Here is a 23,628-nt window from a genome sequence, read left to right as displayed (position 1 = left end):
TTCAGATTTTTTTTTTTACTATCTGCTAAACTTTTGCTTGTTGTGAAGCTCACTATCCAGCGACCATTACGCCAATTTTTACTCACGACTCGAGACAGAAAAAAAAAACTGTCGAACGACAGCTCATATATTGAAACAAGTTTGGTCATTTACGTAACTCGAAGTACCACAATAGTAATAACGGTTGTCCATGTCCTCTACTTGTTAAGATGAATGAAGATGGGGCGGGGAGGGGGGGCGGCAAGTAAAGCTTTCAGGTTGCGCTTTGAACACTTTGGCTCTAGCCTAAATATCGTAGTAATAATAATAATAATAACGGAGACCAGCAAGAATCAGCATCCACCGGAGTCTTTCAGTGTGATAGAAGTCGAGTGTGTGTGTGTGTGTGTTTGCATGCATGTGTGTGGTAAAGTGGCCATTGTCAGATCTGTGTAATTGGCAGTTAAGCTGGGGAGGGAGAGGGAAACAATTTACGGCTGTGCAGTTTTCAGTGGAGGATCTTGCTATGAATTGGCCTCCAGGGAGACAATGCTGCTCTGCCAACCCCACGTGTGTGTGTGGGGGTGCGTGCGTGTGCGTGTGCGTGTGTGCGTTTGTGTGTGATTTAGAGAGGCGTGTCTTGCTGCCTGCCATGCTGCCTCTTCACTTTGCTGAAAAGATGCACTAACAGTACCACAGAGAGAGACAGAAATAGCCCCAGCCTTGCTTAAAAAAATCTACTCTATAGAAAGCACAAGTCACACACCTTACGTACTCGTTTGCCATTTCATGCCTGAATGATCCCTGCCAAACATCACGGCAGAGTATTTGCTTTGATTTTTTTAAATTTATTTTTTTGCTTTCATTCATAACCTGTGAGTGAGGCATCCGGTGAAGATTGGTTTCCACAGTTTCCCATTGTACGATTTGAAAGTAGGCAAGTATTTGTAATCTCATGTTTCCCATAATTGACTTCTGTGAATCTAAGTGGGGTCAGTTACGTTTCTTTATAATCTGCCTGTAACTGGCTGGTGACCAGTCCAGGGTGGGTTTGATAACAAGAACACCGTACAGAAAAAATACTCACAGAAGAAAAAAAAAAACTTGTATACTTGTCCTCTTAAATTGATCACGTCTGCTTGGTTTCGGGGCTCTGGTGCCTTTTTGACCTCTATTGTGGCGACAGCTTGTGATGCGGGCTGGTCAGAGTCCAAACTAAACTGAAAGTGATTCATATATGAGTCAGCTGGACAGGAAGATACGGTGCAGGTGCACACATGGCGTTCTTCTCAACATCCATCTGGACACAACGCAAACATGGGCACAAATGGAAAGCTGGCAGATCGTTTTCAGTGCATGACAGATGTCAACCACCTCAGAAACCTTCTTTGCCCTTAAGCCCGCTGCACACTTAGCGACAAAACTAAACGAATTGTTGCGTGTAATACCTAACTCTATTTATAGATACAGTAGACCTACTAAGCGAAGCGTAGAGAGTCTCTGACTGTAATGTTCACGGCACAGCACAGCACACAAGTAAAGATTCGGCTCCACACTGATTTAGATTTTAATTGTTCTAGACAGAAATCTTGCATGATCAAATAAAAAAAAAAGAAGAATCAAGAAAAAAAAATAAAGAACACCTGAGAAGTGTTAAATGAGCAAGCATCCTCATGAGCTGGTCTTCCGTTTCGAAGCTCCACTGGAGACATGGTTTCGTGTTTCGAGTAGGACATTTTTATTTTTATTAACAACTGCGTCCTTGTTCCGCAGCTTCCCGGTCGGCTCGATTTTGTTTCAAATCACAATTCGCGAGTCATGACTCGGGAGTCGTCGGCTTTCTGCATTAACATGTACTTTAAAAAAATTTTTTTAATTTTTTTTATCGTAAATCTTGAACATATTGTTGGCCCGATCCGTTTCGAACCATTTTATCAAGACAAATTCAATCTGAACACAACACACAACCCCATGATCAAAGCATGACCATAAATCTTCCAAAACACAAAATAATCTGCCGTTTGTCGTTTGAGTTCTATAAATTCCGACTGTTTATGGGGCAGTGAAGTCGCGTGATTGTGTTTTTGTGATTGGGTGAAATCGGGACGACCCGACCGCCTTCATGAGTGCACCTAAGCGAAAACGACAACGACATTCAACGTAATAGTGAGTTGCATTTTTCATCATTTGTTGGTAATATCTTTCTATGCCGGACCGCCAGAATCTGTCCTCGTGTGAAAGCACTTTACTAATCCTTACACTTGTTACACTGTGGCGGCAAATTGCCTTTTTTTATGCTGTTTGCCTCTTCTCCACCGTCGTCCTTCTCAACTTTACCACACACCTGCCCCAACATCAGCTGCCGGTCTCGAAAACCGACTCCGCGACTCGCCGTCACTTGGACTCGCTCCCGCTTGGCCCGCCAGCACTTTCGTGATAGATGGTGCCGACACTGATGTGATTGTCAGCTTTTATCAGGCCGCTAAAGCCCAAGTTGATGAGTTTATTAGAGATTTCGCCGTCGGGCTCGCCATCCGTCATTATCACTCTGGGGCTCTTTAAAAAAAATCTAAATATATTTATTTTTCCTGCAATATTAACGTGACACCTGGAACCGATAATCCCTCTTCATTTTCTGCTTTCAGAAGAACATCTATTTCGCCTGCACATTTTCCTCTCAGCATGATGACTTCCTCTGTTATTGCTCTTTTTCTTTTTTTTCCCGAAACGTAATTTATCAGATGGCTGTCGACTCTACTTTTGTTTCCTGCATCGTGTGTGCAGCCTTGTTGTCACTGTTAGCTCAGGCGGCTCGTGGTTGTATGCTCACCGTCACCGCATGTTTGGAGTCGGAGTGACACATTAACTAATAGCATGGACGTGACGCGCGCACACTCTTGAACGCGCGTGTGTGCGTGTGTGAGTGGCTTTGGCCTTATTCACACCGACTTTCTATTTTTAGAAAATTGATCTACATTTCCCTATGTTTTGGCTTTGCATTTATAGCAGGGGTGGGCCAACTACGACCCAGGGGCCACATGTGGACCGTTAGACGTTTTAATCCGGCCCGCCGAACTTGAAAAAAATTAAATGAATAAACCTTGTTAATGTTTTATTTTCTAACGACTGTGGTTTTTCAAAGACATACATTCTGTTGTAATGCTTTTGTTCACTTTCATTTAAAATTAAATGTATTTTTTCCACCGATGAGGTGAGGTTACCAAAACACACCATCCATCTCCTCTTGGTCCGGCCCCTCTGTCAAATTCTAGAACCCATTGTGGCCTGCCAATCAAAAGGTTTGCCCACCCCTGATTTATAGGGTTCTTGAGACTGTAGTTCACATCGCCGCCACAATCCCCATTCAATATTCGTGTTTACATTAACCGACTTACTGATGGATTGGATGATGGATTTCCCGAAAAATCTGTCATAGGCCACTAAATAAAACAATCCAATTTGATCAAACTGGCCATAGAGCAAAACGCTGACGAGAAAAGGGAGAGAAGACGAGAACAAGTCGTCTTCGCTTCCCTGTGATGTATTCCAGTCGAGCTCGGGAAGAATTTAGCAGCGCCGGCTTCCTTCATGACAGACGAGCATGCCTGTGAACACCACCTAATTGTTTTAATATCCATACCCGTCGGCTAATTGCGCGTTAACGAGCCCGAATGAGAATAAGCATGCGCTCCGATGACAGGCTGGCCCCCTGCGGTGTAAGGAGTTATCTCTGCGAGAATTGGCAGCTGCTGCCGACGTTTTGAGTCGGTGCCCGGAATTGATTTTCTTTGAGGCTGTTAGTGGCGTTCCGAGTCATAATCTGACTTTACATCGTCTGTAGATCGCATTCATGCGCCTTTTTAAGACTCCTTTACTTTGCTGATGAGGCAGTTGAAGGTCAGGATGAGATGTGAGAGAGACGAGGGCGATCAAATTGGATCTGCAGTAATTAATGAGCGCAATTGGGAGCCTTGGTGTGATAGAGTACGGTTGTACACCACTGCAAAATGTAATCGCCGTCATAACTGTATTATTACATGTTCATATTGTATGATGACTTCGTCGGTCAATCAAAACGGAGCCAAGATAATGAAAAGGGAGAATAAAATATCTTCTATATTTAGCACACTTCAGAGAAGAACGTAAATAACTCTGGCTATTTGATTGATTAAATAAATTGGCAAACTAAAATCAAGCCCTTGTCTCGGCTCTCAAACGTGGTGGGCGTGTCCGCTGAAGGTGCTCAGCTGTTTTCTCTCAATCAAATATCACGACTACAAGCTGTTTCTTCATCTAGCGATGTTCTTATTCTTGTGTCTAATTACATGTTTTGAGCAGGAAAAATATATTTGCCAAGGCTTGGATGACTGTACATCCCACCGGGTTGTCCCCGGGGATTTTCTTCGTTATTACAACGAGGCGCTCTAAAGCAGCCACTTTAGCCGAAAACTCCTGCCCACATGGTGGTTTGTCATGTTGGACTTTTATTTTTTCCCCACTCTCTCTTCTGCCTCCTCTCCGTGACGTGTGTGCACTCGCTCGCTGACAACGAGGCGCTCTAAAGCAGCCGTGCCATTCCTTGCTTTAGTAAGAAAGTAAAAAAGGAGAAGGAGGAGGCGCCCGCGTTCTTCCTGTGTGGGCCTGCTGCTCTAATGCTGCTCCAGAGGAGATAAAATCTGGAGGATGGAGAGCGAAAAGACGATTAAGACAGGAGGACATTGAGGGGGATTGTCAGGGAGAGGATACACACACACACACACACACACACACCCCGGCTTGGTGCTGCTGTGCTTCATCTCTTGTGCCACCCACATGATTCTTCCTCATCTTGCTTGTTGCCGCTGAAGCCTCTTTGGCTGCAGGCAGGCCTTGTCTAGCATCTTATTCGCCGTGGGTTGGATTTGCTTTCGGCCATTTCTTGGGGGGGGTGGCAGCTGTAATGTACGAACGAGAATGTCAGTACAGCACATCCACTCACCGAATCGTTCGCAATCGGGAAATGTCTTCACTGATTCTGCGAACGGCAATAGCGTGGCGGCATTTTCAGAAAAATCCCTCGTCCGTCTGACGCTGGCTGCTTATTGGTCGTTCGCGATGAATGACAAAATGCGCGTTCCTGAGCTCCAATGAATCGAAAGAAGAACGTATCACTTCAGAAAGTGATCCGTTCACTGAAAAGATTCGTTCTTTTTGAATGAATCGTTCAAGAAAGATCGATGCGCCGAATAAAGTTCCAATGTTCTTGTCGGCTTTTACTGTCCTGTCTTCTCTCTGCCAGTATTTTTTTTTCTTTTTTCTTTCTTCGCACAAGTATCTGTACTTCTAAAGTACAGAGTGTGAGCCCCTTTTTCCACTTCTGTAAGATCAAAGGAGCACATATGCATGCATTGTTGATGATTATGTATCAAGAGCGTGTCAGCGCACTGATTTACTAATAATGTATTCCGTCTACTGTATATTTTGCCTGCCTTGTACACGCAACGATGCGTTATACGATTTTCAGTGTGTGTGTGTGTGTGTGTGTGTGTGTGCGCAAACATACATAATGAATGTTGCTTTTGCTGTGTTATGATAATAAATCTGCTCACACTGTCAGTGCAGCTGACACAGATTTGAGTCATGTCTAATGCAGGAGGAGGCGTCTCGCTTTGGCTTGAGCCCAACGACGCTGCTTAAAACGCTCAGAGACACCACTTCTAGCATGCTACTGATTTTTTTCTTTTTCTCCTCGCTTACACCACTGAAATGCACTTAAAAAGGCGTGGGCAAACTACGGCCCGGGGGCCACATGCGGCCCGTTCAACGTTTTAATACGGCCCGCCGAACTTGAAAAAAAATTAAACGAATAAGCCTTGTTAATGTTTTATTTTCTAAATACTCTGGTTTTTCAACGACAGATATTTTGTTGTAATGCTTTTGTTCACTTTTTTTTTTTTTTCTCATACGAGGTCAGGTTACTAAAACACTTCATCCATCTGCATGGTTCCGCCCCTCTGTCAAATTTTAGAACCCTTTGTGGCCCGCCAATCAAAAAGTTTGCCCACCTCAGCTCTAAAACATACTACTGAATCACTCTCACACACAAGTAAAACACACACACTCAAGTGAAATACTCTCACACACTACTGGAATGTGTGTGTGTATATATATATATATATATACATATATATATATATATATATATATATATATATATATATATATATATATAATAATATAATATATATTATATTATATATATATATATTATAATATAATATATATTATATTATAATATAATATATATTATATTATAATATAATATATATTATATTATAATATAATATATATTATATTATAATATAATGTCTATTTAAATTCTTCCAATTAAATCTTTCCAGTCACATAGACACATAATGCAAACATCTGTCATACAGGGAAAAAAAGTCAATGAGATCGAGACCTCAGAGATTGCCGATGGAAATGTAGTGTAGCGTCTGTGTTCGTAGCCTTGAACATGTTTAGCTCAGAACATGTGTGGCCAGAAAAGCCAAATACCCAAGGCAGAGTCAAGAGTGCAGCATTGATGTCCTCCTCCACCCTCTTTGAGGCGCATCAGGAGCGCTGGCTTCAATGGGGGTGGTGTGTGTGTGGGGGGGGGTTGTTGGTTCGGGCTTTTCGGGGGGGCACCTGCTCACTTGTCCCTCCTCCTCCCCCTCCTCATCATCCTCATCACCACTCAAAGCAGAAGCAGACCAAAGCTGCCTTTTCTCTCGGTGTGGAGGAAGAACACACAACTGCTGCTCTCTTCCTCAAGGGAGTGTCTACTCAGTCCCCTCGGACTTTCACCTCCTCTTCCTGCTGCTGCTATTTCGAAAGGGAGCTTCTCTTGCAAGCAGCACAGCTCGTAAAGAAGGTGGTTGCTGTGGTGGTTCGGGGGAAGCGGTATGACTCGCCTCCAGTCAGAATTGAGTCACCGATTTTAGTACTTTGCTCGGCAAAAACGTATGAAAAGTTCGACGAAGACTTGATCTATATACCTTCAGGCGAATACAAAAAGGCAAGACATTGCTGTATTTGAAAATCAGCATTATTTAGAAGAGCGGGCTCCATTTTTGTGACCGGTGTATGTCTTGTGTGTCGGTGGGCTGCGCCGCTGTGGGAGTGATCACAGTTGATTTCAGTGCTGGCCAATCAAAGCGGCTCCTTTCATTCCCTTTGAATTTCTTTGATGAACTTTATAATTGAGTTGTTAAGAAATTTTGTATTAATTGCCATTTTGGGCTGTCGCTGGTCAGCATGATGGCAAATGAATAAGTGCGTCTGCGTCTTTACAGTTCTGAGCCTTGTTGTTTGTGACCATTGTCTCATTTTCAAACGATTTGCTCATCACTTGACTTTAGTTGTTGGTTCTTGTTTGTCGTCACTTGATTGGCGGGACTGCGCCATTCATTTTAAGCTTTCTCCTTTTCAACTCCACCTTTTAGAATTTGACGTGATTTTTAACATCAAGGTTTGTGTTATTGTTGTTCACAGGGGAAGGAGACGACAGAGGAGGAAGATGAAGTGGCCGTGGGGATGGATAAAGGATTCATGGATGAATTCTTTGAGCAGGTAATATTTTTTTTCGCTTTGTTATTTGTCTTTTACACAATTTTGCCTTTTTTTGTCCTTTCATATAATATAATCAATAATTCAATTTGTGCAACCTTGGCAATGTTTCAGAATTGTTTTTTTTTTTATATCTATATTTCTCCGGACAGATGCCTATTTTTGAGGCAGGGGCGGGTGAGGGGGACATGGGTTGGGAGCAGCAATTTGTATTTTTTATGGATAAGGCCGGAGGGTCGAGGCCAGAAGGTTGAAGGACTAACCGGCAAAAAGGGTCAAGTGCCCAGCTCTGAAAATACAGAATCATGTCATTTCACAGGTAATACAATGAAAAAATATGAACCAAATATAAAATATATTTATTACAGTAGCTAACTGTAATGATCCGATCGACCAGTCACTTGAGACTCTTCCATGCTGTGAGGAATATTTGACTTTGCAAGTTGCAAATAACCTGCACGTCTCTCATCAATCTTGTGCCTTTTCCTTTCATGGCGACACTTGTTCTGATTTATCGTGATCGGCCTTGTTGCTGCTGTCTCATTTGATTTGATTTCCAAATGGTTATTGATTGGACAAAAGCCGCATCAGTGATAGGCTTAAGTGCATGTAAAGCACGTTTGTTTTTTTTCTTTTATGTGTGTCATGAGCATGAATTAAACGTCGTCACGTCTCAGAAATGGTTTTAAGGGATTAGGAGGAGCGGCTCATTCGGGTGGAAGATCACATCTCCTCCCCGGAGAGACATGAATACCTGCCGTGAATCATCAGTCGTGTGCCGGATGATTTCATTGTATGCCGTCTTTCTCGGAGTCCTACTGGAAGTTGTGCCCTGTGATTGCTTTTTAATGGCTGGTTACATGCGATTCCCACTGTGAACTGCAGCGCAAATTCAACTCAAACACGAAGGATTAAGAAGGCTTTACTGTGTTATTAGTTGACGCTATCATCCTTTTCCAAGCTCTGTTTTCTGTTGTTTTGAATTTTAGGCGCCATCTCTTCAATTAAAACATAAAGGGGACATACTGAAACGGGTTTGAATTTGTTTTTGAGTAGTTAAGTTTTAATAGGGGTCTAATAATCGTTTTATTAAGCAGGATTTCGATATTAATCACGAGAACCATGATTGAATTTTTTTACATCATCGCCCAGCCCAATTTCCAGGTAAATATTTTGTTCTACGCCTATTTCTGAAAATTTTGCAATGGCCCAGTGTTTGGGCATTGTGTCTGTAAAAAAAAAAAAAAGTGCACTTAATTTAATGGGCCTTTAATCGCACATGACTACAAACGGAAACAGATTTTTAGCTTTGAGGTTGTTGTTGTGTCAGTAAGAGCTCATGAAAATTTGCCTCCAGAGGCATTGTCTGACCTTTATGCTCCAAGTGCTAACATGCATGCGCAACCTTTAGTCATTGTTCATTTTATTAGGTACACCTGCGCAATCAAACGTGATCCCAATAGAGGTATTAATTTAACATTCTATTATTTCGGTTGTTTGCAGTGTAATATGACACCGAGAGGTGTTTCTAATATTTAGTCCCCTTTATGTAGCTAAAGAAAGATATATTTAACGTTGGTGTTGCGTGTGGCATACTTCCAAACATGTTTCATTGCAGTGTGTGACTCAAAACACAGCATGTGAGCGTACGAACGGACAACAAGTCAAGCAATCTGCCCGCCTGTGGGAGTGCTTAACGCCAAATTGCTATTTCCCAACTCCTGCATTCAGTATGAGGGAGGTTTGCCAAACAAAAGGAACATGGCACAATAACTCACTCTGTGTGCATCTTTAAGAGCAGCTGTAATTCATATTGAGCGCTTATGGACAGCAGGATGATATAATCGGCAATTTTCCAAGCGCTTTCCAGCAGGCATGTAATTCTTTATCCTCTGCGGTGAATGACACATATTAGTGCTGTACTGAGAAGCCAAGAGAGGAGCTGAGTATTAAATACGGTGTTTCCGTATGTCTTATGGGCTGTCCAGCACATCAGAATGAGAATTCTATTTAATCATGTTTTCCTTACTTAATATGATAGAATTTTTTATTTTTTTGGTATTAAAAAAAGCAAATGAAAAAAAAAATGTTTTTGGGGAGGGGCTCTGGAAAAGATTAATGGCATTTTTTTAATTTAAATAATGATTAGCATCAAGGAGCAAATACATTAATGCATGAAAAATACGGTTAAATCCCATGAATACGTGAATAACATATTTTTTTTTTTTTGCCCCTCCCAACAAAAAGATCTAAAATCGACAATAAACCAAAACTTGTCACATTATTTAAACCTTTACCAGTACTAGCATGCGTGAGCTAGCATGCGCGAGCTAGCATGCACCAAGCTAGCATGCTAGCATGCGCCTCGTCGTGCGCCGTGCCCAGTTTAAGTATTAAATACTGAAATAGCAGCCTCAACTGCGCGTCTTTTGGCCTTAAAAATACGTTACATTTAAAAGCAGTTGAAAGGCTGCAATCGAGATAGATGATGCCATTATTTCGTCCGCTAGCATTTCTTTCCTGCTTCTCCGACAGTAAATTGAAATGTTTATCTCGCTATTTGTCTGGAATTTCACTTTCGATGTAAAGCTGCCTTCAAAGTGTGAACGCAGGCCGCCACCGAGTGGGAGATTTTTTTTTTTTTTTTTCGGATGACAGTGATGTAAAAGAACGAGGCTCGTCGCAGCTAGACGTGAGGAAGAGGTAATAACGGCAGCCAGCGATGTCGACGAGATGAAGGTCACGGAGGCAGAAAGAGAATGATCAAACGTCTCACCCTGACTGTGTGTGTTAATTACGCTTTAAGTGGTGGGCTCAAGCTGATTACCGGCAGCCCTCTGTCCTTCACCTCACAATGTCCACCCCGTGTGCATTTTACATGTGGTAGCTTAATTTTCACTGAATCATCCACGGTCATCTTTTTTTTTTTGGTTCATTTCATAATACTTAAAAAAAGGCAGCGTTTTGTGTTCCGACGTGATGTCACTTGACTTGAGTTTTAGCTGTTCTCGATCTAATCGCGGTTCGTGTTACATGTTAGCTGACGCGTCAAAGTATCAACTCTGAATATTTTCCCGCCCTTTGCTCGTTGAAAAAGCAAAATTAACTCATTTACTGCCATTGACGGCTAAAGACGTCAAAGATCCATTTTATTTTTTATTTTATTATTTTTTTACTTGGCTGGTAGTGAATGAGTTAATCAGCGCTCTCCTTGATGTATGGAATATATGGAGCCGCCCCCCCCCCGCCCCTTTTTGTGAGGCAACTTGGTCCAGGGTGCCTGATGCCTGATGACTTATAACGAAGCTGACAGGGAGCGCAGATGTTCCCTAGAATGATTTTTTTTACCTTCTTTGCTATCATTCAGCAGCAGGCGGGGCATTCGACACGGGCGGCCTTCGCTGCGCCGCACTTTGTCGCTCGCTCGGTCTGCACATGAAAGCGCGGAACATATTGTGTGTTGACTCCACACCACAGTTCAGACAGCGCCAATGCCATGGACCGAAGTCGCCAGAACTGAAGAAACCATTTATAAAAAAAAAAAAGATTGCTAAGAAGCCTCGGTGTTATTCTGACTTTTTGTAAGGTTTCTTTTGAGCAACCGTAGATTTTATTGTAGAATAAAAGTTAAGAAAAATTTCAGTTTTTTTAGAGGCCGCTCCACAATGATTGGAACGGCAAGGTCAATTCCTTTATTTTTGTTGTAAGTTGAAGATTTTTGTGTTTCAGATCAAAAGATGAATATGAGGCAAAAGTTCCCAATTGCAGCTTTTATGTCATGGTCCGTACGTCTAGATCAGGTGTGGGCAAACTACGGCCCGGGGGCCACATGCGGCCCGTTAAACGTTTTAATCCGGCCCGTCGAATTTGAAAAAAAATGAAATAAATAAACCTTGTTAATGTTTTATTTTCTAAATACTGTGGTTTTTCACAGACATATATTTTGTTGTAACGCTTTTATGAAGTTTTATTTGTCATATTGTGATCCGCACTTCAAAGCAGCGTCCAGTATCAGTTGGGTTCTCTTCTTGCTACAAGCGCGCTCTAAACTGATGATGCAAGTGCAAAGTGAACAGATGCAAGACTCGCTGCCGCCCCGAGCCTTCCAATCACTTGTTATGAAGCGTACCGAAACAAAACAAAAAAAAAAAATAGTCATTTATCTTGCTTGCTCCTGTGCATTCATTAGCAGGACGTGAACAGGACGTGCAGGAAATGAGGCGGTGGCGCGGATATCAAAAGTGCGAGTACCCGCGAAAGACATAAAAACCCTGGAGGTGAAACGGTGTGTTTGTTGTGTTTCTGCATGCGTGTCGTGTGTGCACTTTGCGACCGCGTCTGTTGCTGTTCTGCACCCACACTAATGAAATTCGCTCTTGTTGTCTTATGAGAGCTGCGCCGTGACTCACCGCCACGTGGTCTGTAAAGTGAGACATCTTGGAATGCTTTCATCCCGGCTTGCTCACATCATCTTCCCGTCAATCGCGCGCCGTTGGCTGGCCTTTTAAACGTTTGCATCAATGGGCCTACCGAACTGCCTTGTTTCTCCCCAGTGGCCTTCCCAAGCCAATTATGTTATTAAAAAAAAAAAGAAAATCCAATCAGCAGCTAATTAAAGAGACTTTCAGTGGGAGCTTAATTCACCCATTTTAATGCCACCACTATTACATCATAATGATCAAAAAAATATCTATCCAAAAGTGCAATTAGTAATACCTTGCAACACCGAACATTTTCGAACAAAATACTCCAGAGATGTACAACAATCTTGAGTGGCCCCATGATTGATCCCTTCCCCCACCCACACACAATTTTGTTTTGTGTGGTCGGGGAAATGGTGAACATGTTTCTTCAACTGCCATGGACACCCGCATAGTCGTGGTTCAGTACCCGCGGATTCGCTTATTGAAGGATTGTTTTTTTATGTTTTGTTTTGTTTTTTTGGTGGTGGGTTGTTTTGTTTTAATAGATTTTTGAGGGACCCCCATAAAAAAAACATTTGAAAAAAAAAAGTGTATATATATATATATATATATATATATTTTTTTTTTTTTATTATTATTATTTTTTCTATATATTTTTTTATTTTTTTATTTTTTTTTTGGGGGGGGGGGGGATCCCCCAATGATGCTACACAAACTGCTTAATTCTTTGCATTCCATTTAATCATGTTATTTCTGTATGTTTTTAAATAAATTTGTAAATCAAGACAGCTCTGTATTCGAGGGGAATGAAACTGTCAAATGCGCAATCCGTCAACCGACCATGCTCGTTGGCGTGGGCTGGCCCGGAGCGGAACACGTGTTCCGGTGGCCTGCAGACATTTTGTGTGCTAAGATGAAAGTCAGTAGGAATGAAGAGCTCTGACATGAGAGATGACGTGACCTGCTGCTGCTCCAGATGTTGCTCTCATGTTGCCAGAGACAGAAGTGAAGGGCCGTGATTGGTTAGGATGTCAAAAGCAGGGATGCTTGTGGCAGCTGATGTCAAAAGCAGGATGTTCAGATGACTAATACAGCGGTACCCTGACTTGCGGGGGGAAACCTCGATTTCAGAGACTCGGAAGCAACGGACTTGGGATTTTAAGTCTCCAGTCCACTCAAAACGTCAGTCGCTGTCAAAATCTTTTGGTTCTACAGCCATCCATCCATCCCTTATTTGCAGGGAAGCCGTGACACCCTGCCGAGGAAATTCCTTTCAGCAGTTTGTATCCGGGATCTTATTATTTCGGTCACGACCCATAGCTCATGACCGTAGGTGAGGGTAGGAACGTAGATCGACCAGTAAATTAAGCGCTTTGCCTTCTGGATAAATCATTATTTCCCCTTATTTTGCCATATTTTTGCAGCCATGCCCAAAATCAAAAACTGTTTTGCTTGGGTCAGCATGTGTCGACCTGGACTTTTTTTCAGTCTGTTTCTGGGTCACAGAATTCACGACTGCAAAGTGTAACTTTTCCAGCTGGAAGGAAACGAGACTATATGGCATGAAAATGGCGCGCTCCCTGTTGGTTGTTAGTAGAAAAATGATCGGTGGAAATTGGCAATTCAAAGAATAGAATGAAAAATTCTCAGGCATTCTCCCTTCAACCAGCACAAATTCACACGCGCAAATTGCTTCGTGTGAGTGTTCACTTGGAGTGGCGTGGGCTTTTGGTAGGCGCAAGAAGCCGGTGTCAGCGACAGAAATGATAAAAGAATGCATGGCTGAAGTGATGGACGCAAGGCAAAGAAAAAAAAAGAGGAAATGACAGCCAAAATCAAGCAAATGGCGCTTCTCAGATTCCACAGCAAGCAGACGTGCTGAAGAACACACTGTCGATTTATTTAAACAGCTGTGTGACGGAATAAAAAATGCTGAGTGAATTTCCCGGGCTGCGGATGAGTCCACTGGCACCACAGATAATGTTTGTGAGATCTCGTCGTGAGTCAAAAAGGGATTTAATTTGCCGTGTTCAAATGAAAATGACATTTGTGTTCACACTGTAATTACAGATGTGTTGAGATGGCAACATGGACCAAATTTGTTTTAATTTTGACAAAACGCTGACTTTTTTTCTACGGCCACACATTTTTCCAGTTTGTTTCGACCTCTGTCCAATCCTCTGCATTCATATCTGACTCAAGATGAGTGAGACAATGTACGTATTTTATGATCAAATTTAGGGCTGTGCAATATATCCAGAAAATATCGATATTGCGATATTGGTCCACGCAATATGCATATCGCAAAGACGTGCAATCTTTTTCTTACGTAATCTCAATTTGACCAGTCAGACGCAAACATGAAAAAAAAATTAGATAATAAAGGTACATGTTAAATATCGCAATAATATCAATTTCGCCATAATCAACAACCATATCGTGTTTTTCCCAATATCGTGTGTCGATTTTAATATATCGTTGCTGTCATACGAAAGATCCATATGTCAGTTTTTTTTATTTTATTTTTTTTTTAATTTTCACATTAATGGGATGTCTGTAACTTAGAAACCCCATTCATGTAAGAATAAAAATCTGAAAAAAAATGAACATGGGTTTTTTTCACAGGAAAGTGACGATATACTGGAAAAACTTTCAATAGGGAAAGTTATTAAAATTAAGGTAGTTTTCATTCGTATTTTTTTAATTATTATTTTTAATTGAAATATATCAATTTCATCGGAGATAAGCCCTAATATAATGATGACAACTTCACTTTAGTGTAATTAGCAGCTCCCCCTGCTTCAGGTTGTGTAGAGAGAATCTAAATCTCTATTGGTTTCTCTTTTCCGACAGGTGGAGGAAATCCGAGGTTTCATCGAATCTCTGGCGGAGAAAGTTGAGGAGGTGAAGAGGAAACACAGTGCCATCCTTGCATCACCAAACCCTGATGAGAGTAAGGCAGATTTGGGGCATTTTTTTTATTGGATTGTTCTATGATTTTGTCTATCCTGCTGAGAACCACAACGAAACAATGTTTGGTTTTTTTTTCATTATTTTAATCACGCTGCAGTTGTCCACGTCATTCACTGATTAAAAAAAAAAAAGAAACATTTATTTGATACGTGCAAGAGATGCATTCGTCAAAAATAGTGGTGGGTTTTGATTATATTACTATATTAAAGGGGAGGTCAACCCCAAAATTTCCTTTACAATAATATGTTATATGCGCCCCCACTAAGTCTAAAAATGACATTCGGATTACAATTACGTTTGTGCCATATGATTTAAGAAGCAAAAATCCACCCATTTTAACCCGTAATAACCAATCATGGCTCACCTGCTTTCTGATGCTGAGCTGTGTTTGGTTGTTACTTGAGCCCCGAGCGACTGTGATGTCATTTTCAGCCGAGAGAAAGTTATAAAATGGTCGCCGCCTGTGACGGGTACAAACGGTTTCGCTGCTTCATTTGTATTCCGCAAACACAATTTTAATCAGAATATCATGGCGCTCCTTTCGAGCCAATCCCGTTAAATTAATACTTATTAGCACATTTGGGGGTTGCAAAGAAGCCTTTTTTTTTTTTCTTTCCGTCACATATTGCTTTCCATTGAAAATGTCGGAAGCAAAATCTGATTTGTTGTTCTGACCATGAGAACAAATACAATTTGGAGATGTTTGCTTTTCACCAGACAGTGGCACTCCACGTCAAGATCAAATCCCAAACTATTGCATTACATTTTAGACATTCTTCATTATATTTCACTGCTTTTTGTCTCAGTTCATTTGCATTTTTTATTCCTGCTGAGCCTCACAAAGAGGTGTCAGATGTAACCGCGATGACTGATATAGTGTGTAGATACTTGTCTCAGAGTTCTGTTTCAGATTTTTATTTGGGGGGGGGGATTTTCTTTGTGTGTATTTGACTCACTTATGTGTTTTTTTGTTTAAATTGACGTTTGGGGTTGTTACAACTGAGAGTTCTTAATTCTGCCCAGCAACAAGCGTCAGGAATGAATGCTTGCGTCTGCCCATGTAATAATGAATCGTAAATGGTTTGTGTCATTGATTTGTTGATATATAACTTCATGCTGGGACTTTTGAAAAGCAGACAAGACTTTAAGTGAGCGGGCTATAGTTTTCTTATGGCATGTGCTTCTGAGAGTTTGTTGTGATGATAGTTCCAGAGAACACATTTTTGTCTTTAATAAAATAGCATTGTTAGCAATACTAAGCTAGCATTAGCACAGTAAACAAGACGACATTAGCCGTGGCTGCTACGTTGGTAGCGTGAGTAAATTATTTATAATGGAGCGTTACACTGAATGTTATTTGGTTGAAGATTTATTTTTTTGGAATGTACAATCAACAAAAAAAATCAAAAAGAGATGATAAACTTAACCGTCTTGCAAAAATGTTGCTAATTCTGTTATGCTGACAGTTTTAAAACAGAAAATCATGTTTTTGTATCCGCTGAATTCATAATGCCCTATATTTGATTTTCTAGTGATTATCAATGCTAACACCTTTTCAAAATGCATTGTTAAGTGCACTATATTGGGGATTAATTTTAACTCACGCCACATTCGACCAGCACGACAAACTTCCTACGGTATATAGTGGCTGGAAAGTGATTCCGAACACAGCCTGGCATGAGCCTGACATCAGCTGTCATCCCCATCATCTGTCTGACATTGCCTCCTCGCCATCGTATTTCCCTGGGAGGGATTCGATGGCCAAACCAGCCTCTGGAGACGGGCGCTCCTGCTATAACGTCACGCCAATTTAAGTCTCATTTTTGTTGTATGGATATGATTACACACGCTTGAAGCCCATGTTCCCCAAAGTTTATAAAGCCAAAGACGCATGTGTTTTACGTGACAGAATATGGCACATCACCATTAATAAAAAAAACTAAAAAAAAAAAACTCTATTTCCTTCCACAATGATATATTCAGTGTGAAATTTGAGCCCAATTAGTTCAACACACTTATCATTCTGTTGTGTGAATGGAAGAGCGTTTAACTTAGCCTGTCACACTTCCTCACTGATACAGCGAGATGAACAAAGATGCAAAAAATGTTGTCACCGTTAATTGGCTTTAGACTGCCTGTTGAAAGTTGGGCAGCACCCGATTTAGATGCTCTCTGCTTCTGACGCTTCTTTTTTTTTTTTTTTTTTTTTTTTACGAAGACGTTTGGAAAATGGGAAACAATTTGTCAAAAAATGCTCTCGCTTAGTCTCGAAGGCATGGGTGGGCAAACTACGGCCCGGGGGCCACATGCGGCCCTAATACGTTTTAATCTGGCCCGCTGAACTTGAAAAAAATTAAATGAATAAACCTTGTTAATGTTTTATTTTCTAAATACTGTGGTTGTATTTTCAAATACATCTATATTATTATAATACTTTTGTACACTTTCATTCAAAATTAAATGATTTTCTTTCTCCGATGAGGTGAGGTTACCCAAACACTCCATCCATCTGTTCCTGGTCCGGCCGCTCTGTCAAATTTTAGAACCCATTGTGGCCTGCCAATCAAAACGTTTGCCCACCTCTGCATTCTGATTCTGATTCTGATTCTAAGGGGAACAATTTGTCCTGTTCCTTCCTACAAGCTCAAGATATTCACCAGTCGCAATCATTTTTGCATCAACCTCATTTGTCTCTTCTCAACTCCTCCTTCTCATTCATGTCAGTCCCCTGATTTGGACCCCCTTGTTCTAAAAAGAGGGATGCTCCCCAAAACCTCATTGACCTTCCTTCCTCCCGATCCCTTCGATCCGCTTCCTGGTGCAGGTGTCAGACAGACGAGGACTTTAACTAGCCCGTGTGTGGCGACAACACACAGGGATGGAGATCAATGCGTCTGCGTGTATGTATGTGTGTGTGTGTGATATATGCACATCAATCAGCGGCCAATGCAAATGTCAGGATTGTTCATTAAGCGCTCTGCGTGGGCCGCCAGATCCACCTTCATAAACCACCTGCCCCGCTTGATCGCATTGGCCATTTTATAGTCGCAAACATCACTTGTGTGCTGATTTTCACTCATAACACGATGACGTGCTGTCATCTGCCTGTCAGAAGGGCAGTGAGGCTGGAAAGGAGCAAGTATGACACACGTAGCCACTGTTAAATGCCGTGCGTCTTAGAAATGGGGAGAGAGTCTTTTCATTAATAGAAGTCAGGCCAAGGCATGAAAGAGGGATCGCGACATGGAGGCTTTCACTCGAGCGGTAAATCACTTTTTTATAGATTCTTTGAGTCATCGTATAAGATGATTTAAATTGAATTTCTGCTCCGACCTTCCTGTGTGGAGTTCCGGATTTCTTCCAACATTTTTGCTGATTTTTCTCGACATGAAACAAACACTAAAGGACAAAGTATATATATATATATATATATATATATATATATATATATATAGAAAACTTGTTCTACCTTATACTTCATATATTTATTGTTCTAAGCATTAAGCAAAAAAGTTATTTTCCTCATTTGAATTTTTTAAGATGAATTTGTCGATTAATCGGTTTTCAGAGTATTATTTTGTAATATCAGACTGAGCATCTGGCTAAAAAATATAGTTGGGCTGTAGTTATTATTACATATTATAATTAATGTTCATGATTTCAAAGAATATTTCGTGAAATAAATATCTGTATGTGACATTTTATTTCTATAAATATCAGCCAGTGTTCACATTTTCAAATGATCACTTCGACAACATTCTTAGGAAATCACAATTGGCCCATCACTGGTGAGCTATTTTTTTAGAACAGGCCAGCGGGTTAATGGATTAATGGCTGCCAGGATGGCCGAGTGGTCTAAGGCGCCGCGTTCCGGACCCAGTCTCCCCAGGAGGCCTGGGTTCGAATCTCGTGGCTGCCAGGATGGCCGAGTGGTCTAAGGCGCCGCGTTCAGGACCCAGTCTCCCCAGGAGGCCTGGGTTTGAATCTCGAATTTCCCCATTGTGGGACTAATAAAGGCATTATAAAAGAAAATCCAGACGATTCACGGTGACTTACTGGATACAAACTCATTTACAACCATTCATTTTAATTCTTTCTTTTTCCTAAAGGCATCATTTTTGACCCAACTCTCGTAGTGAGTCTCACGGCCACAGTTTTGTCTTTATCCACAGGTGCTTCGATTCTGGCGCTCTCGAGTGGATCGGCCGACGATATGCATATTGTCGAGTGAGAATATAATAATTGGCGTTGTAGGGAGTCGACCCTTCTTTTTCTGTCATGTTTAATTGCTTTCATAATGACATCACGTGGACCTCCCTCTCAAGACTTTGGGTCCTGCGGTATGACCTCAGGATCTTGTCCTTCACCCTCCTCCACTGTCCTTCCCTCACTGCCGTGTTCTCCGACTGAAATGCTAATGCTAATTACAACCCATTTGCACATTCTGAATTAATGCACATCCACGCACACTCACATACGGAGTCTGTGTCATTTCGAGGTAGAAAAATGTCTTCTATTTTTAGCAACCTGACCAAAGTGACATTTTCAGCTGCTTAATCGCATTATACTGAATATTGTTTTGATATTGGGGGACCATCGGCCTTGTCCGCCTCTCTTTCTCATTAGCATGACAGATGAAGCGACGGCCGATGGATTCTGCGCAAAAGGTCAAAGGTCATTAATGACTGGTTCCCCCAGAGAAGGCTCCGTGCCGGCGGCCTTCTCACTCACCTTCCCCTGGGAGAAAATTAAGAAGTAAAATTCAACACAGCCTTTGAGGAGACATTAACACATAACATGGCTGCATACTGTAGGATAAAAGGCGACGCCTTTTCTCTAACAGTCTAAACAAGCAAGACTTTGTAAATCTCTCTGAGAACATTTGGTTTCATCAAAATATATGTAACACTGAAATAACTAACATTTATAAAAGTACTCACAAGAAACATGTCTGCCTGGTCTCTAGCAAGGTAAATAAAAATTGTAAAGCTAGCTAATGTTAGCAGTTAGCTGTCATGGACATGAAGGTTTATGAATATTATCGGGTCACTAAAACAAGTTTAATAATGATTTATTACTATTGTTATAATGTTATTATAACATAAAAAAGATGTACTAACCTTAAATTATAAAATGACAATAATGACCATTTATGGCTGACCTTGAAGTACATAGCAGGGAAATATTGGCTGCAAATCCTGGATAATTAGAAATTGGCAATTTATTTTAAAAAAATAAATAAAATTGAAATAAAAACAATTATATGTCTCGAATAAAAGTTGTTTTTATTAAAATACAAATTAGAAGCACGACATTGTAAAAGTAAGTTCATATAAGCTGCCATGATAGAATTGTGGGTGTTCAATATATCATGAAACAAAACAAAGCACCAACAACTCACCCTGATAGATTTTTTTCTTCCACGTGTTTAGAACATTCAGCTGAGTCAAAATATCTAAAAACACTGACTTAAAATATAAGTGCAACCAAAAGTCTGATTTGCCTCTCCTTTAATCTCAGTCACTACATCATTATGCTAGCTAGCATGAGCAGTTAGCATTGGCGTTCCTAATCGATTTATCAATTCCACGTTTCCAAGTTGCAAAGCAAGCTTGGAGTTAGCTTAGCACATTAGCAGCCCACTGAAATGAAAGCTATTTTTCTCATCTGCCATACACGTGTGTTATGATTATGCACACCAGCAACTCATTAGAATTTAAAATCAGAAAAAAAAGCAATCAACCATAATTATGTATGAATGGCCGTTGCAATTATGATACAATTCATCTTTGTGGTGCATTCAAACATGAAAATGAAGACTTTTTGTCGCCTGCGCGATTTCACATCATCTATCATGCCAAACGCGAACTTGTGCCTGCCAGAAAATGAGTCCACAAATAAACACGCACTCTGGGATTTCACAACGGCTGATGTGAGAGGGGAATTAGACTTCTATTCTTGATCATTTTATCACTTACATGTATGCAGTGTGGTGCAGTAGTTTAAATGGTGTATTACGCAAAATAAAGTAAAAATAAACCACAATTTGGTTCCCTCACTGCAACATTTTGGTGTATTTTTCCAATCACGCTTATTTTGCTGCCCACACTTTCTAAACACTGTCGCTCCTGAGTCATCAGCTCAACAGCTCGGGAGTTTTGTGGTTTAATTGCAGTCTTTTGTTGGGAGGTGGGGAGTGCTGAGAGTAATTCCCACCTGCTGAAGGCTACTTTTACACAAGAATATTTAAATGTTACATTTTTCCTTGTGAGCTTTTGAAAAGGCCCATTTAGGCAAAAGGAGTGCGCTACAAATTTTGTATGTAGTTTACTGGCTATTTTTGGAACTTTAGACTTGAAATGCAAGAGCTGACAAATTGTTGAAAAATGAGTTCATGGTCATTTGCGTGGAATCGTCACGCAGATGGTCAGCAACATCCTCTGCCAAGGTCATTGGCTTTATTTTTGGACAAATTTACGAGAGTGATCTCTTCCATTTATGAACAACTTTTCACGAGTGCACTTCCTAACTAGATGTATGGCAAAAAATAAAATTTTAAACGGACAAAAAAATACATGTGCAAACTATGTGGTATTTTCAATGATTGTATAATAGAGCCACTCTCCTAATCCAATTTGTTACCACTTAAAACTACAGTCAACCCCTGAATATTCACAGTTCGCACCTGTGTATTTGCATATTATATTTCAAATTCGGCGGGCCGGATTAAAACGTTTAACGGGCCGCATGTGGTCCCTGGGCCGTAGTTTGCCCACACCTGCTCTAAATGGTCTTATATTTAGAAAATAAAACATTAACAAGGTTTGTTCATAATATTTTTTTCAAGATCGGCGGGCCGGATTAAAATGTTTAACGGGCCGCGTGTGGCCCCCGGGCCGTAGTTTGCCCACACCTGCACTAAATGGTCCCTTGCTGTGATTGCGAGAGTGAATGACTCTTTGTCTGCTTGTGCCCTGCAATTTGCTGGCGACCAGTTCAGGGTGTAATCTGCCCGAAGACAGCTGGGATAGGCTCCAGCATGTGAGGAGACGCAATCCAGAAAATGGATGGATGGATAGTTCCCACATTTCCACCCATCGCAAACAAAATTAATATGCAATTTGCCTAATAATTCTCCAGCCAGCTCTGGTAGAAACATTGAACTGTTAGGCCATTAATGCTATAATGACTTTAATTAAAAAAAAAAAAAATCAATCATTGCTCTGTGGATGAGTAAACTTTGCTTAAAAAAACTTCATTTTTCTCCCACATGCAATAAACGCCATCGAGCAGTGGCGGTCACGTGGAGGGTTGAGGACGCACATAGTCACTTTGACACGCCAACGTTGACATTCATGTCATGCATGTAATGGAGGTGGGAAAAAGCTGAGTCATTTACTCCGGTGGGAATCACTTTAGCTGCTCGCAATCGCCTCGGCAGCCATTCAAAATGGGTTTTAATTTAGGCAAGGCGGCAAGTGACGGGGAGTAGGAGGGGTTTAAATTATCGATGGCACGTCATCGTTAAATTATCGCCACTCAGTGATTTAAAACAAAATGGGTTAATTATATGATTAGTGGATTGATTCTTGAATGCTTTGTCAATACACTGTTGGGTTCTGAAACGTCTGTTCATTGTGTAGCGAGTTAAAGTGAAGCAAATGGAGTGCACTACTTATGCTGACTTAAAAAGCAGCACTGAATAATTTATCGCAGGCTCAAACTGTTGCAAACGTAAAAGCTTTGTTAACTGTACAGGTAGTTTATAAACCACCATAAAAGAATTAAGAAAATAGAAGAACCACTGGGAATGAAAGTCAATTCAACTCAAACACATTAAAACTGCTCACCCTTCCCGACAGAAATATAAAGAAGGGAACGGGAAAGTGCTCGCGTCGCAATACGGTCACCAAGTGGTGTTTTTTTTTTTTTAATTTAGGTATTAGTAAGCCACTTAAAACCAAATAGCATGTAAAAAATATGTATGTAAATAAATATAATATAATATAATATAATATGATATAAATAAATAGTTTGTTAAAATTAGAATGATTAATAATTGTTTTTTTTACCTTTCTATTTAGCATGAAGTCAATCATAATGATGAAAAAATTTAATAAAAATATGTAATTGGCAATTGTTAAATGTTTAAGCAAAATAAATAAATAAAAAATAATTGTATGACTTTTGTTTTAGTATTGACAATAGATGAGTTAACCAATTAGTAAAAGTGGAAGTCACCCTTAAAAAATGATTTACAAATATGTTTCTATGTGCCTTCACTGGTCTAAACATGGTATTCTGATTAAGATCAGGAGGCGGCCATTTTGTCACTTCCTGTTGACTGAAAATTACATCACAGTTTAGGGCTCAGCTAATGACCAATCATGGCTCAGTTTTGGAGCACAGATGAGCCGTGATTGGTCGTAAACTGAGTCCTGAGCAACTCTGATGTCATTTTCAGTCGACAGAAAGCGACAAAATGGCCGCCCCCTGAGATGGCTAAAAATGCTGGATTTTACTACTTAATTTATATTCCACAAACGCAATATTAATCAGGATGCCGTGGTTTGATTAGTAGGCCTTCATAGAATATATTCTTGTCGAGAACATTTTTGGGCTGACGTCCCCTTTAATAAGATCAACGAATATATCCACTTTT

General features: G+C 40.6%; 1 protein-coding gene across 4 annotated transcripts in view; it reads left to right on the top strand.

Moving 5' to 3' along the window:
* Positions 1-23,628, top strand: part of stx1a (syntaxin 1A (brain)) — a 41,217-nt gene that overhangs the window by 1,573 nt on the left and 16,016 nt on the right. For all 4 annotated transcript variants that reach the window (XR_015844277.1, XR_015844276.1, XR_015844278.1 and 1 more), the window contains exons 2-3: positions 7,495-7,572; positions 14,847-14,946. Coding sequence is in view for 1 of the 4 variants with exons in the window: in XM_088301110.1 (XP_088157236.1) it covers positions 7,495-7,572; positions 14,847-14,946 (178 nt within the window). In the remaining 3 variants the exon portion in view is untranslated. The remainder of the gene's footprint in view (positions 1-7,494; positions 7,573-14,846; positions 14,947-23,628) is intronic.

Source organism: Idiotropiscis lumnitzeri, chromosome 7, assembly GCF_059441095.1.
Source record: "Idiotropiscis lumnitzeri isolate Australia: NSW breed Sydney's pygmy pipehorse chromosome 7, RoL_Ilum_1.0, whole genome shotgun sequence".
NCBI classification, from domain to species: domain Eukaryota; kingdom Metazoa; phylum Chordata; class Actinopteri; order Syngnathiformes; family Syngnathidae; genus Idiotropiscis; species Idiotropiscis lumnitzeri.
This window is presented reverse-complemented; position numbering and strand designations above follow the sequence as displayed.